The sequence below is a fragment of the Impatiens glandulifera genome, chromosome 7 (assembly GCF_907164915.1).
Source record: "Impatiens glandulifera chromosome 7, dImpGla2.1, whole genome shotgun sequence".
In the NCBI taxonomy this organism is placed as follows: domain Eukaryota; kingdom Viridiplantae; phylum Streptophyta; class Magnoliopsida; order Ericales; family Balsaminaceae; genus Impatiens; species Impatiens glandulifera.
The window spans coordinates 45,613,510-45,626,303 of record NC_061868.1 but is presented as its reverse complement, the minus strand read 5'-3'; the positions used below and the strand labels follow the sequence as shown (position 1 = coordinate 45,626,303).

The window sequence follows — 12,794 nt, the reverse complement described above, 5'->3', positions numbered from 1 at the left end:
TCTATTAATTTCTTTCAAATAGATGAGTAATATCCCTTCTAGCTAGCCGATCTTAAACCTTTTAATTATAATTATTATTGTAAAATTATTGAGATGTAAATTAGGGCTCCGCCACTCCACAAGATATCAATTATATGGTATGGGGGTAGCGTGAATGAAACTTTCTAGCCAATAATTGTTAACCTAGCTATGATTTGGTTTAGGAACTAGGGTTTAGCTAACCTATCAAAACCCCATCATTCGATCCCGACCACAAAATATATGCGACTCTTCAAGATGGCTTAAGACAAAATTAACGTTATAAATATTATCAAACACATGGTCCCCATAATCCATATGAGAAAATAGTATGAAATAACATTGTTTGGTAGAATATTTTATCGACTATTACAAGCCACGTATTACGTATAAATAACCCCGATGTCCCAAACCAGATAATGGGGTGTCTCGCGAAATTTAGGTAAGAGTTGATGTGGGGTTTGTGAATTTATGCTTGGGACACAAACCCTACCCAAACTATACTAGCTTCATGTTGAGGCCCATAATTAATTAGATCTAAACAAGACCTAGCTAATTAAGTTATCAAAAAAAAAAATGAAACATATTACCTTGTTTAGTATAAATTTTGAAAAAATGGGTTTTTATAATGATAATTTTTTTTCGCAAAAGAAAAGAAGCTTATAATTTAAAATGATGTGATGAAGTAAAGAACATGTACTTTACTTTCTCCAATGGATCATCTTATTAATTGGCAATGAAGCAAGACTAGCTAGAGAGATCATATATATATCAAGTATTTTCTAGATCAATATCATGCAATTAGTATATTAAAAGTGTGATATAAAGAAGATGGATCTTGAATTTGGACTTAAATTTTCAAAACCTATTGTTAATGATGATGATTTGATCTCAACTGACCTGCATATATCCAAAGATCGAGGTGGTCTTCTCTTCATGTCTACAGAAACTGACTCAATGTTCATTCTTACTGCCCATCTAAGAGGTAATTAAGTAGATTTAAATTATAAAGTTTGATTATTAAAATTAAATTATTTGAAATAAAATCATGTGACAGGTTATAAAAGGGAAAACATAAGGATGTCTATTAGTCCAGATGGGACACAACTCAAAATTGAAGGTCAATATCCAATTCAAGAAACGGTTTTGGTTGGAGGGGAAGTCTTAAGAAATATAAAAACATTTGAATTCAAAAAGGCATTTAGAATTCCAGATGGTGTTGTTTTGAATGATGTTAACGCGACCTTTGACGAAGAATCTGTCCTAAAGATCACTATGCCTAAGACGGTCCACGGAATTCGTGGGATGATGATCCAAGAAGTGATAGAAGAAGATCGAGATTATGAGAAGAATGAAAAAATGGTTGATACAACAAATGTTGATAAACCTAATTCCCCAATTGAGAATCGAGATGGAGTTAATAACAAAATGGGCTTAAAAGAAATTGAAGAAACGAGAAGCGCTCAAGAAAATACTAGTATAGAACAAAAAGACGAGAAAATGAAAGGTGAGAGTCAAGAGGAAGATCGCGAAGGGCATCCTCAAAGTGCAGATAATCGAAAGTCGGGGAAAGATTCAGTGTTGTGCAATAGTTCATTAATAGTAGGATCAGCATTGTTTGCGTCTTTAATAGCAATTGTAATTCATTTCATTAAAACCAAAACTCAGCCAAAAAAGAGGGATGATTGAATAAAATAATTAATTTGTGTAATGACATTATTTTAAAAATATTATTCTTTGAAATTTGTATAATATTTGGAAATTACTCTTAAAAAATATCACTTTTATTTTTATGAGCTACAAGAACATTTATATTTGCATAAGAGATTACAAAATGGCCCATTTCTAACTTAAGTTTCAATAAACATTAATCCAAATTCTTAATAAGGGATTATATCACATTATTTTGTTATTTTGTGCTTATTTCAAAACAAAATTATTAACAAACAAGTTTATTAAAACATTTTTCATATCATTGATCCGAATTATTAACTAAAATATTAAATAAATATATTTTAATTATTAAATCTTTTGCAGTAATAATTATTAGCCCATTAAACCTATCTTCAATTATATTAATATATATTATATATTTCAACTCCCAAGATTTTAGTTTATATTTTTTTACAAAACATTGTGCATTAACAAGTTATAAATTATATATATTCATTGATTTTCTCAAACAAAAAAAATTACAGGACTCTTCCCAAGGAAAATAAAAGATAAATATTCATTGCAAAACTAGTTGCAATTTATAAATAAAACTAATTAAGTTAATTAAAACTTTAGATTATATATTGTTGATAAAACTAGACTAGCAGTTAATTAATCTGCTAAATTATTGACAACTAGATGGCTAATCAAAGTCAAACATTGTTTATCACACCATTATACTTTTTTTCTATAACATTCAAAGTTATGATATATTGTTTGTCAAACTTGACTTTCTTTATTGTTTTTTTTTCTAGATTCTAACTAAAAATATTATGAGCATGTTTGATCTTTCATTTTTATTTTAGGTTTTTTTTTTAAATTTATTTCTTATAACATCATATCATTCTCATTTAATTTATCAATTAAAATTTCAAAATATTCTTATTTTATTTTTATTTTAAATAAAAAAAATAGTTTTATATTTTATCTTAAAAAACTCAAATAAATTATATTTTCATGTTATTGGATAAGCCCAATTTGATTCTGTAAATACCCATGATCAAATGAGTTCGATAAGTTGAATTGGTGAAGTTTATGACTATCATATAAACTCTGGATTACAATAATAATATTTTTTTTCTCATTTTTAAGTGATATATCTTCTTCTTGTTTGAATTTCTATCTTAGTTTTCTTTGGGAAGTTCTTATGTATGCAATGATAGATGAGGCTTAGGGTTTATTTGGATTTGAATTATTTAAAAATTAATAATTTGTGGTGCTTTTGAAGATGTAAAGATTTTTTAAAGATTTTTTTTTTAAAAGTATTAATATATATGATAAAATAAATTTTATTTATTTTAAATAAAAAATATTTTAATATTTTAGTTAATGAATTTAATAATATTTTAGATAAAAAAAGTGAAATGATATTTAATTTAAAATGTTGAAAATATATTATTAGAAATATGATATGTTGATTTATTAATTTTAAAGTTGAGTTTAAAATATAAATGTGTTATTAGTTTAGTGGATGAAAATGTTAAACTTATATTGTGAGGGTGTAAGTTTAAAACTTGTATATATCATACTTTTTAAGTTTATGGACGGGCAGGTGAACTACGACCCAACTCAAGTATCTATCTAGTCTTAACCCGACAATTCCGACACTTTAAGTATCTATTTTTAAGTGTTAATTACTTTTTTTTTTTCATTCGGAATTATTGTTTTTAATGAAGGAAACTCATAACCCAACTTTATATGACTTCAACTTCATATACTTCCAACTTCATTTAAAGCAATAAACAAATAAAACGAGACTCATTCTTTTTGGAATTAAGAAAATGCATGTGTTAATCATTCATAATAGTGGTAGAAAGCCCAAAAAGGATAACATATAATTACAACATGGTACAATGATTAACCCATTAATTAAACCTAATTTCAATTTCATAAAAACAAAAACCCAAAAATCAAAAACCCAAAATCACATCAGCTTACACCATAAACCTACTTGAACTGCAAACATAAACCACACAATAACCTGCAAAAACGCAAAACCAGTTAAATCGCTAAACGCAAATAAAAATCATTAACAGTACATATGTACATACCTTTGTTCCATGAGCATTAGAAGTTGGATAAGGGCGTATAGTAGCAGAGTCAACTTCACCAGTGGGCAATGGCAGAACCGGATTACTGTTAATAAAGGGTATAGCAGTAGAAACAGAACCGCCTTTCTCCGGCAGAAGATAAGGGCTAGCCGTATTGGGTGAAGGACTTGGCGATTGAGATTGTCGGGGACGGAATGGCCATGGAAATGCCGCCGGAGCTGAGGGCACAGTCCCACCTAGAGTCGGCGGTGGAGCAGAGATCTGTTCATGATGATGATGAACATCTGGGGATGGAGATGGAGATGGAGATGGTGATTCGTCGACGTCTGTAACTGCTGTTACAGAGAGAGAAATCGCGAGGAAGAAGATGAAAATGAAGATGAAGAAGAAGGATTTCATGGTATTGTGTGGTCTGTTCTTGAGAAAGTTAATGGAGGAGCCTTTTATCAGAAACAAGAAACAGAGAGAGAAAAAGAGAAATAAAGAGTGTCAGGCTGGTCTCGTTTTTTCATAAATTTTGTTTGTTTTATTTTAATGGGTGACACTGAGATATGGGTCTTTTTTCTTTTTCTTTCTTTCTTTTATTTTGCTTTTTAATAATAATAATAATAATATCTAGTATAAATATAAATATAAATAAGGCTTATTATAGGAATAAAAGTACTACTTTTAAGTTTTTAATACAGTGAAAGTTGGAATCATTGTGCTACTCAAAATGATGATGAAAGGAAGGGGAGTGAAGGAGATAATCCTATCTAATAATTATAAAATGATTATATGATTTTTTCGAAATATATTATAAAAGGTTTCTCAAAAGCTTAACGGAACTTTAAAGATTATCTTTTTATTAGAAATCCGACATATTAAGTCGGTCGGTGATATCATATTAAGACTCTATTTTCGACTATGTATATGTGGAGAATGAAATTATTTTTTATTCGAATTGAATCGATGTAAATTGTAATGCAGGATTTATTTGAATGTTTTCCTCTATGGTTAATATTACTATATATGATATTTAATTTCAAATATTTACAAACATTTTAAAATTGAATTCTCATTAAAATACAAAAATAACCTATATATTTATGTGAATAATAAATATACCGTGATTAAACAATAGTCGTCATAGAGTAACTCCCGTTTATATTCTCCATGCAATAGCTTGAGACCTTGTTTGGTTACGAGACATTACCTAAATTTATTAATGCCGAGTAGTTGCTTTCTTTTCTTATTTAGTATCAATATCTTGGGTCGGTTTCAACATATTTTGTTGTATTGCAATTTATTTTTTTATATAACTCTAATTTTCTTCAATCAATTTTTCTTTTACAAAAAGGGAATTAATGAGCAGATGAGAGAGAAGAAAAAAATCTGTGATTTAAAAATAATATGGTAAATTTTGATTTATCCCTACAAAATGTGTTTTTCCTTTCAAAAGTGTTTTTTTTTTTTTTTTTTGCTAAAATAAAAGTGTCCTAACTTTTAAGGAACCTTAAAATTGAAATAATATGTATTTTGAGTTATCAAGGTTATAATTTTAGTATTTGCAATCAGTCAAACTGATATGTATAAATCTCCATCCACATGACTATTCACCTTATTGTTTATTCAATCCTCAAGATTATAAATTATTGAAGTTTTATTTATTTATGATGTAATATACATGTAATACATAACAAACTCGCTCAAAATCTTGAAGAATCATCTTCAATTTCTCTAACCTAAGAAGGTTTCTTGTATCTCCCGATACCACCAAGATCTTGATTGTTGGTGATTTGTTCAATGCGACCATGTTTAATTGCAAAAGATTTGTCGTCACAATTTTTGTCCTTCCAAATAATACTCTCAATTTGGTCTGTTTCTCCGCAACAATTACGATATCAAGTTGGTTTTCTACTATTAAACCGTCTTACAAGTAATATGTTTCTCATTATTTTAACTTATATGGCATTATTTATCGAGAATAATAATTCTATAATAGAACATCAATGAGTTAGTCTTTAGAGTTCCAACCCTAATTTTTTTTAGTATCTACCAAACTTTTATGTATCGGTCTTTTAATAACATTTCTTTTATTACCTACCAAAATAATAATAACATGGTATAATTGGTCTAATATGAATGCATAACAATTGTTTTTTTTTTAAAAAAAATTAAAGAAAACTAGGTGGAAATTGTTTGTTTGTTTAGATTATCAAAATGTATTAATTTGTTTGTAAATTAAAGAAAACTAGGTGGAAATTGTTTGTTTGTTTAGATTATCAAAATGTGCTACCCTTTATTGAGAATGATGCAAAGTAAATCCCCTTTAAAATCTACTTAAAAAGATGATAATTTATAATATGTTAAAACTAAAGTAAATTATGACCCCTAGGAAACCCCAAATGAACATAGAAGAAGGCACCCCTTTGAGACCTATGGGCTATGAGCCCATCGAATAAGACACACAGAGAGAATAGACCACTCTCTATTATATATGTCTATAGTATAGACCTAGATAGAGAATGGGACCACTCAACTTAAACCGACAGACAGATCATAGATATAGCAACAAAATAATAGAAACCAAAATATTGGGACAGAGACCTAAAAGACAACCTATTACTACTAAACAAACAACAGTAAAAAACACAACAAAATTAACTGGGTCCAAGACATTTTACCCCCACCCCATAGTGAAAGTAAACACAACAAATATGATGGAGAACCAACTGGAGCTACACCAAATAAATGAATGCCACCTTCTGGACCACCAATTATTTGGCTTCTTGGTTCCTAACTTCAAGTTACACTCATATATATAACATTTATGCTTGTTTTTTCTTATAATTAAATTATATCCTAGAGGAAACACATGAAAAAGGATAATGAAAATGTTTAATTTACTATCTTACTACAACTAATAATAATAATAATAATAATAATAAATTCATCCATATTCTACCTCCCCTCCTCTCATCTTTAGCTTCTAAACAAATTTCACCAGCATTTATATAAGTTATACACATACATATCATTCTTTTTCAATTATCCATTCAGATGAACAAACTATTCATTATTTATTCAACTTTTTAGGTGATCTCCAATAAGCCATGGTTTTTTTTTTCTTCTTCTTCCCTATGCCCCCTTCTTCCACTAATAATTCAAGGATATTTTTTCTCTTCTAAAAAAAAGAAAAAAAAAGGATTGTTGCTGAGCAATATAATTACCACTCCATGGAGCAAACTCTCCTCAATACACGAGCTGGCTTGCGTTTCTCCACAACCGGGATTATATTTTCCATTAGCTGATCAACATAAAAATCAATAGCTATGTCAGAGATGTATTGCTTCATTAAAAGGTGAATGGGTACATCACCTTACAAAGAGATTATTCAAAGAAAGAATCAAAACTAGACCCAATCTATCATATCAAATTGAAGACCACAACAACTAAGAATTCAGTATATCTGTTAATCTACTTAATGACAAGGGGACTCTGATAATTATTGTTCCAGTTTAAGAGATTTTCATTTTATTTTATTACGCAGTGTAAAAGAGAATTACATGTAGGAAAAGAGGATGGATGTTACAAGGATCATTATCCCCAATGCACAAAGATTGTGTCTTCCATTTACAAAGTTCTCATTGGCAGGTGAAACAAAAGCTAGAGTAGTAAAACAGCTAGAAAAAATTCTTCATTAATTGCAAGATTGCGTTTGATTTCCCAGGAAATGGTGGTGTGCCCATCATGCCTAAAAATGATATAAGGTTCTTTTTAGAGTTTGTTTGGTGGAGTAGGGACTTAAATTTAGGCAATGCACTATGTATTTGGATTGACTGATTAGATGTTGCATAGATGATAGAACATACCTACTAAATGTGTACACCTATATTTTACCCCCTAAACTTGAAATTCTGAAAGATGTCAAACTCAATCGGGTTATATTAGCCAAATTCCCAGTTAAATATTCAAGTCTTTGACTTGGAGAAAAGACTCTTTTCTCTTAGAGAAATCAATCTTCTTTACCTCTGAGCAGACATTAGATTGTTGATCAAGAAGACTTCCCAGAATCTGTACCATTACCCCCTTAATAAAAAATGGACTTTCAAAACAATCCACCACACTAGTAGTGGGCTTAAGTTTATGCAAGTTGCAAGGTTTTAAACTAGCAAGCAAGTCTAAATCATTCTTAAATTACCAATGCTTGGCCAAAAAAATGTGTCACAACTGCATTCAAGGTCGATAACTATTTATATACCTAACTAACAACTTCCAAGTAAGACTCCAAGTCTTTCAAGTATTCGAGATATTCAGAATTTGCTACCTTCTCTACTATAATGCAGGAAATCAGTTCACTTAAATAGAGGTTGCTACTGGCTAGACTATATACAACCTCTCATTAGGTCCAGTTATCACCTTTAGTGGCATTGCCACTTGTCAGTATACTTTAGAATCACCAGCGAAAAATCAATAGGCTCTAAAGTTACACAAAAATGAATTGGCATTTGCGTTAGAGTGGATTTGTGTACCTGCTTGAGTCTTTTCCTGGTTTGCTCGCCCTGCAATTAGATTTATCTTTCTGTTAGGAGAATAAAGATGAAAAGGGAAGGGAGAACAAATATGACATGAAGCCAACATGTGAAAAGAAGAAAAAACAACACCTCGAGCTCAAATACATTAATATGCTCAAACGAAAGAAATAAAATTGTATACTTCTAGATGAAATCAAGGCCTGTTGTTTCAATTCCTATATCAAACCCAGGAGCAAAAAATACATTACAAAACCTATGTCACAACTTTAACAAGACCAAACGAAGTAAAATTTTACAATAATATAAGAGTTCAAGTTTTTCTCCTCTATTAGGTTGTAGCAGGTTCTGAGAAGCTTGTTACACAAACTGACAGGAAGATGTTCAAACAAGTTCTAGAGAGACACAATTGACAGTTTTGTACTAAACTCATATGTTTGGATAAAAAATAAGAAGTTCTTGACTATGTAATTAACAGACAGAGTAAATATCATTTGATGATAGATTAATCCACAATACTCAAGATTTGTACAATTGTACTCTATTCCATTTATACATGATAAATTTGACTGTTTAAATTTATCACATTCTCCAATTCTTTTTATACAACTTACTATTGTATTCTTCAAGCTGTTTTCTTATTGTATATGGAAATATGGGTAATAATTTGTCCTCATCAATTTGTCTAAATCTGGGTGAAAAAAACTATAGGTTGGAGAAGAAAAAGGTAAGTAGTGTCGCTCTCTCGACACCAAAGCAAGTGTTGCTTAAAAGCTCAAGACTTGCTTTGAGGATTTAGGACCTAAACAAGAGCAGTGCATGCAACTGTATACTGAGTTGGACCCATGCCTAATCAATATAATCACCAAAATTTCCCTAAGCAAAAGAGTCGGTGCAAGTTTTTCTTTTTAAAGAACATCTTGTGTTGCTACATCACAAGTTAACCAACAAAGCCGAATCTTTTTTTTTGGGGAAACAACATAACGAATTTATTAAAGATACCCAAAGTGGGAGGAATACAAGAGTTTGAAGAAAGTCAAAAACAACCTTCTTTACCGAATTATTGACTGAAATGAAATTGACACAAATGAAAAAAGGAAAATCCAGAAGAGAGTTAACGGGATTTAAACATCGTTGTTTCCGTGACTTCATCATTTCGGATATTCCAATTTTGGCAAAGGGCCGAATCTTTAGTCTATGCATGTGTCATGTACTGATATGGAAGGAGATTTAGTACCAATGTAAATATACTCTAATCATCTGCTTATCCAAAACAAATGCTCCTTCCATTTCATTTTATAAAATCACTTTGTCTTGTCGATGAGTTTTAAAGAAGAAATATTTTAATTACTCTAATGAAATTGTCCCTAGAAGGAAAATAAAAAGTGACATGCCAAACATGAATTAGAATAGAATAGGATGAGAATTATAATAGAAAGTAAATGAGAAACACAGAAGGGGTGAGAGGTCAGAAAAATGACCATATATTTCGCCTTGCTCTTGCGAAACCAAATTCTTCAAGTTCATTGATACCAAATCAACACATTCCAAAGTGATCTACCTAAATAAAGAATTACATAACTACTAAAAGTCTACAATAATTACCTCCAACTACAATTAATTGCTGATAACTTAATTACTAACACTTACAATACTAATTATCTATTAATTATTTATACTAGGCTGCCCTAGTTACCAATATTGTACATTTCTTGTTCTTTACTGGTTTTATGTAGTATCATTCACCTATTTATGATTACTTTTAAACAGACACAATTGAGCAACATATTGCAGTAACACCGACTCTCTATCAGAAAATACATTAAATGATAAGAATAATATCCCTGTGCCAATTTCAAGTAATCAATCATTTCAGCGAAACATGAAACCTTAATTTTACTAAGAATTCCGATTTTCACATGAAGAGAAGCGTACGCTAAATGAAAAGAAAATGGGAAGAAGTCTATGAATCACAGCACCATATAACTGACAGGGACCAAGACAGATAAGTGGACAAGTGCAAGAAAGTGAATTGGATAGCTCTTGTACCATGACAAGTGCCACATAATAAGATCTTCAAATGAGTATACTACTGTTATACATACACGCTATAAACCAATTAAGTTAACGGAAAGAATCTGATCAGCAAATATTGTCTCAATTATCATTGAGATATCAAATTAAGAAAACATAAGGAGACAACATATGAATAATATGCATGCTCCAACCAGATAATCACCAGTTTAACTATTGAACATGCTTCTACAGAAGAAATCCACTACTTGTGGATAGAAGCTTATCCTGTGATTAACCTCATAATATACTAATAGAAAGTTTCATGCTTTTTACCTCCTCTTTCATTAGTTTTTCATTTTCCTCTTCGAGTTTGACTGCCATAGATTCCAGCTCAACTTGGTATGCCTTCGAATGAAAGCGCAAATTCGAATTAGACATTAATGAACTGAGTACATCATTACTAACTTATCATAGCATCAAACATAACAAATCTACCTGCTTTCTCTCCCTCGATCTAGCTGCAGATTCCCTATTCTTAATCATCCTCCGTTGCCTTTGTTGAGAAGCCTTATCCAATGGCTCAAAAGCAGCTCTCCTCTTCCCCCTTACTCCATTAACTTCCCCGCTGCCAAATCCTATAGCACCATCAGCGTTCATCGGCAGCGAATCAAACGTGAAAAGTCCTTCGCTCAGCCTCTCAGTTGCCAGAGGCCGGGGCTCAATTTTCACATCCTCATTGTCCAACGCATCAGCCTTGGTTAGAAAATCCTCCAAAGTCATAAACTCATCTGGCGCTTCCTGCTTACACTCTCTCCTTTCACTTCGACCGGCAACAATCTCCTTCAAAATATCTTGCACTGTCTTCCTAGGGAAATTGCTACTTTCTTGCCGGCGAATAATCGGCATCCCTCCTCCGCTGCTACTCCCCTCGTTATCACTCGCTCCGGGGGCGACGGCGGCATCCAGTAAAGTGATCTCAGCATCCAATAAGGTGCTAACAGCGGTGGTTGCACCGCCGCCATAGAGATTTCTAAGAAGGCCATCTACGGTAGTAGATAGATCGTTATGACCGACAATATCATTTTTGAACTGTATATGATTGGTGTGAAGATCAGAGATCGACGAAGATTTTGTTGCATTCGATGACTTTCGTCTTCGATCCGGATTTTTCGAAGTTGAAGATGTCACCACCTTTGACGAAGCCATTTGTGTTGCGAATTCCTAGGGCTTCAATCTATTCAACCGTAAATGTATAAATCACGTAATCTGGATTCTGGACTGCAACTCTCTCTGTCTATCTTCCCTTTTTGCAGGAGGAGGATTGTACGTATGAGTGATTTGCTACTCATTTCACCAGTCCGGATCCATGATTTCTTAGTGCAGTTTGCGATTGATTGATGAGAAAAAGCTGATTCATCCACCAATCGCAAACGAGCGATTGAAATAAGCGTGTTTGCACACCTTCAAAACACGCGGCCTTGTCCAGTTGGTTTGAGGATATTACTTAAATATTTTTGTTATTTCTTTCATCATTATCATGTTATTGAAATTATTCATTAAACAAATTTAGTTTTATAATATATATATATATATATATATATATTGAAAATTTAATGAGAATTAAATTATTCTTGTAAAAAAAATTAAGTAAATTATAAATCTTGTTTAAGAAGTAAAGAATGAATAATAAAAAAAATTAACTTGAACCATGTTTTATTAGATATTTCCTTTTAAAATACTTAAATTGAAGTCAATGCCGACAACTTGAGTGAGTTCAAGGTTTACAGGTTCGGATGGTAGGTTAATGGGTTAATCAATACTAATCTGAATCTGACATATTCAGTAATTTGGGTCAAAATCTCTAACACGAACTTGACTTTTATTTGTGATTGACCCAAAACTTAACCCGTTTGGTCCGATTTATCCAACTCAACTCAAATCAAACTCGATATAATTAATTCAAATCTCCATTTCAAATTAAAATAATATTAACATATAACAAAAATAAAGTTAAATCACAAATTCGCTTATAAAAATTTTTACAAAAAGAATGAATGAGTAATATGAAAGAATAACAAAAAAAAATCAATAAAAAAAACTTGTAAACAAGTTATCAGGTCTAGTTATTTTAGGTCAATCCGTTTTTGACATGTTTATTAATCAGGTTAGATCGACCTGATTTTGGCCCGAATAAAAAAATTACATGACCCTAACATTATTTTTTCGTGTTCGATCCGGGTCGTGTTTTCGTGTCGGGTCCAAAATTATCGGCCATACATCTCATCATCTTAACCTTTTCAAAAAATTTAATCTAATTGTAGGAAAGAGTGATGGCAATAAGCGGATCAGGACAGTGATACGTTTACACTATCCCACCACATTCCTTCTTAAACTCTTAATCTCTCTCTTCCTTTTATTCTTAAACAACCAAACTCATATCTTTCTTCTCATTCCATTCTCGTTTCTTACTTTTTCCATTCAC

At 31.2% G+C, this 12,794-nt stretch overlaps 3 protein-coding genes across 3 annotated transcripts; 1 reads left to right on the top strand and 2 right to left on the bottom strand.

The window, feature by feature from the left end:
* The first annotated feature begins 822 nt into the window (after window positions 1–822).
* Window positions 823–1,732, top strand: LOC124910696. Its single transcript, XM_047451374.1, has 2 exons — window positions 823–1,003; window positions 1,076–1,732. Exons 1-2 carry the CDS (start codon window positions 850–852, stop codon window positions 1,705–1,707), a joined length of 786 nt encoding a protein of 261 aa, XP_047307330.1. The 5' UTR covers window positions 823–849; the 3' UTR covers window positions 1,708–1,732.
* Window positions 1,733–3,496: 1,764 nt separating this feature from the next.
* On the bottom strand, window positions 3,497–4,274 carry LOC124910621 (putative uncharacterized protein DDB_G0290521). Its single transcript, XM_047451292.1, has 2 exons — window positions 3,783–4,274; window positions 3,497–3,712 (listed from the first exon to the last, which is right to left on the bottom strand). Exons 1-2 carry the CDS (start codon window positions 4,179–4,181, stop codon window positions 3,656–3,658), a joined length of 456 nt encoding a protein of 151 aa, XP_047307248.1. The 5' UTR covers window positions 4,182–4,274; the 3' UTR covers window positions 3,497–3,655.
* A 2,368-nt stretch (window positions 4,275–6,642) lies between these two features.
* LOC124910341 (G-box-binding factor 4-like) lies at window positions 6,643–11,783 on the bottom strand. The gene is made up of 4 exons (XM_047450975.1): window positions 10,808–11,783; window positions 10,646–10,717; window positions 8,297–8,326; window positions 6,643–7,071 (listed from the first exon to the last, which is right to left on the bottom strand). The coding sequence occupies exons 1-4, from the start codon at window positions 11,516–11,518 to the stop codon at window positions 6,991–6,993; spliced, it is 894 nt and encodes a 297-aa protein (XP_047306931.1). The 5' UTR covers window positions 11,519–11,783; the 3' UTR covers window positions 6,643–6,990.
* Window positions 11,784–12,794: the final 1,011 nt, after the last annotated feature.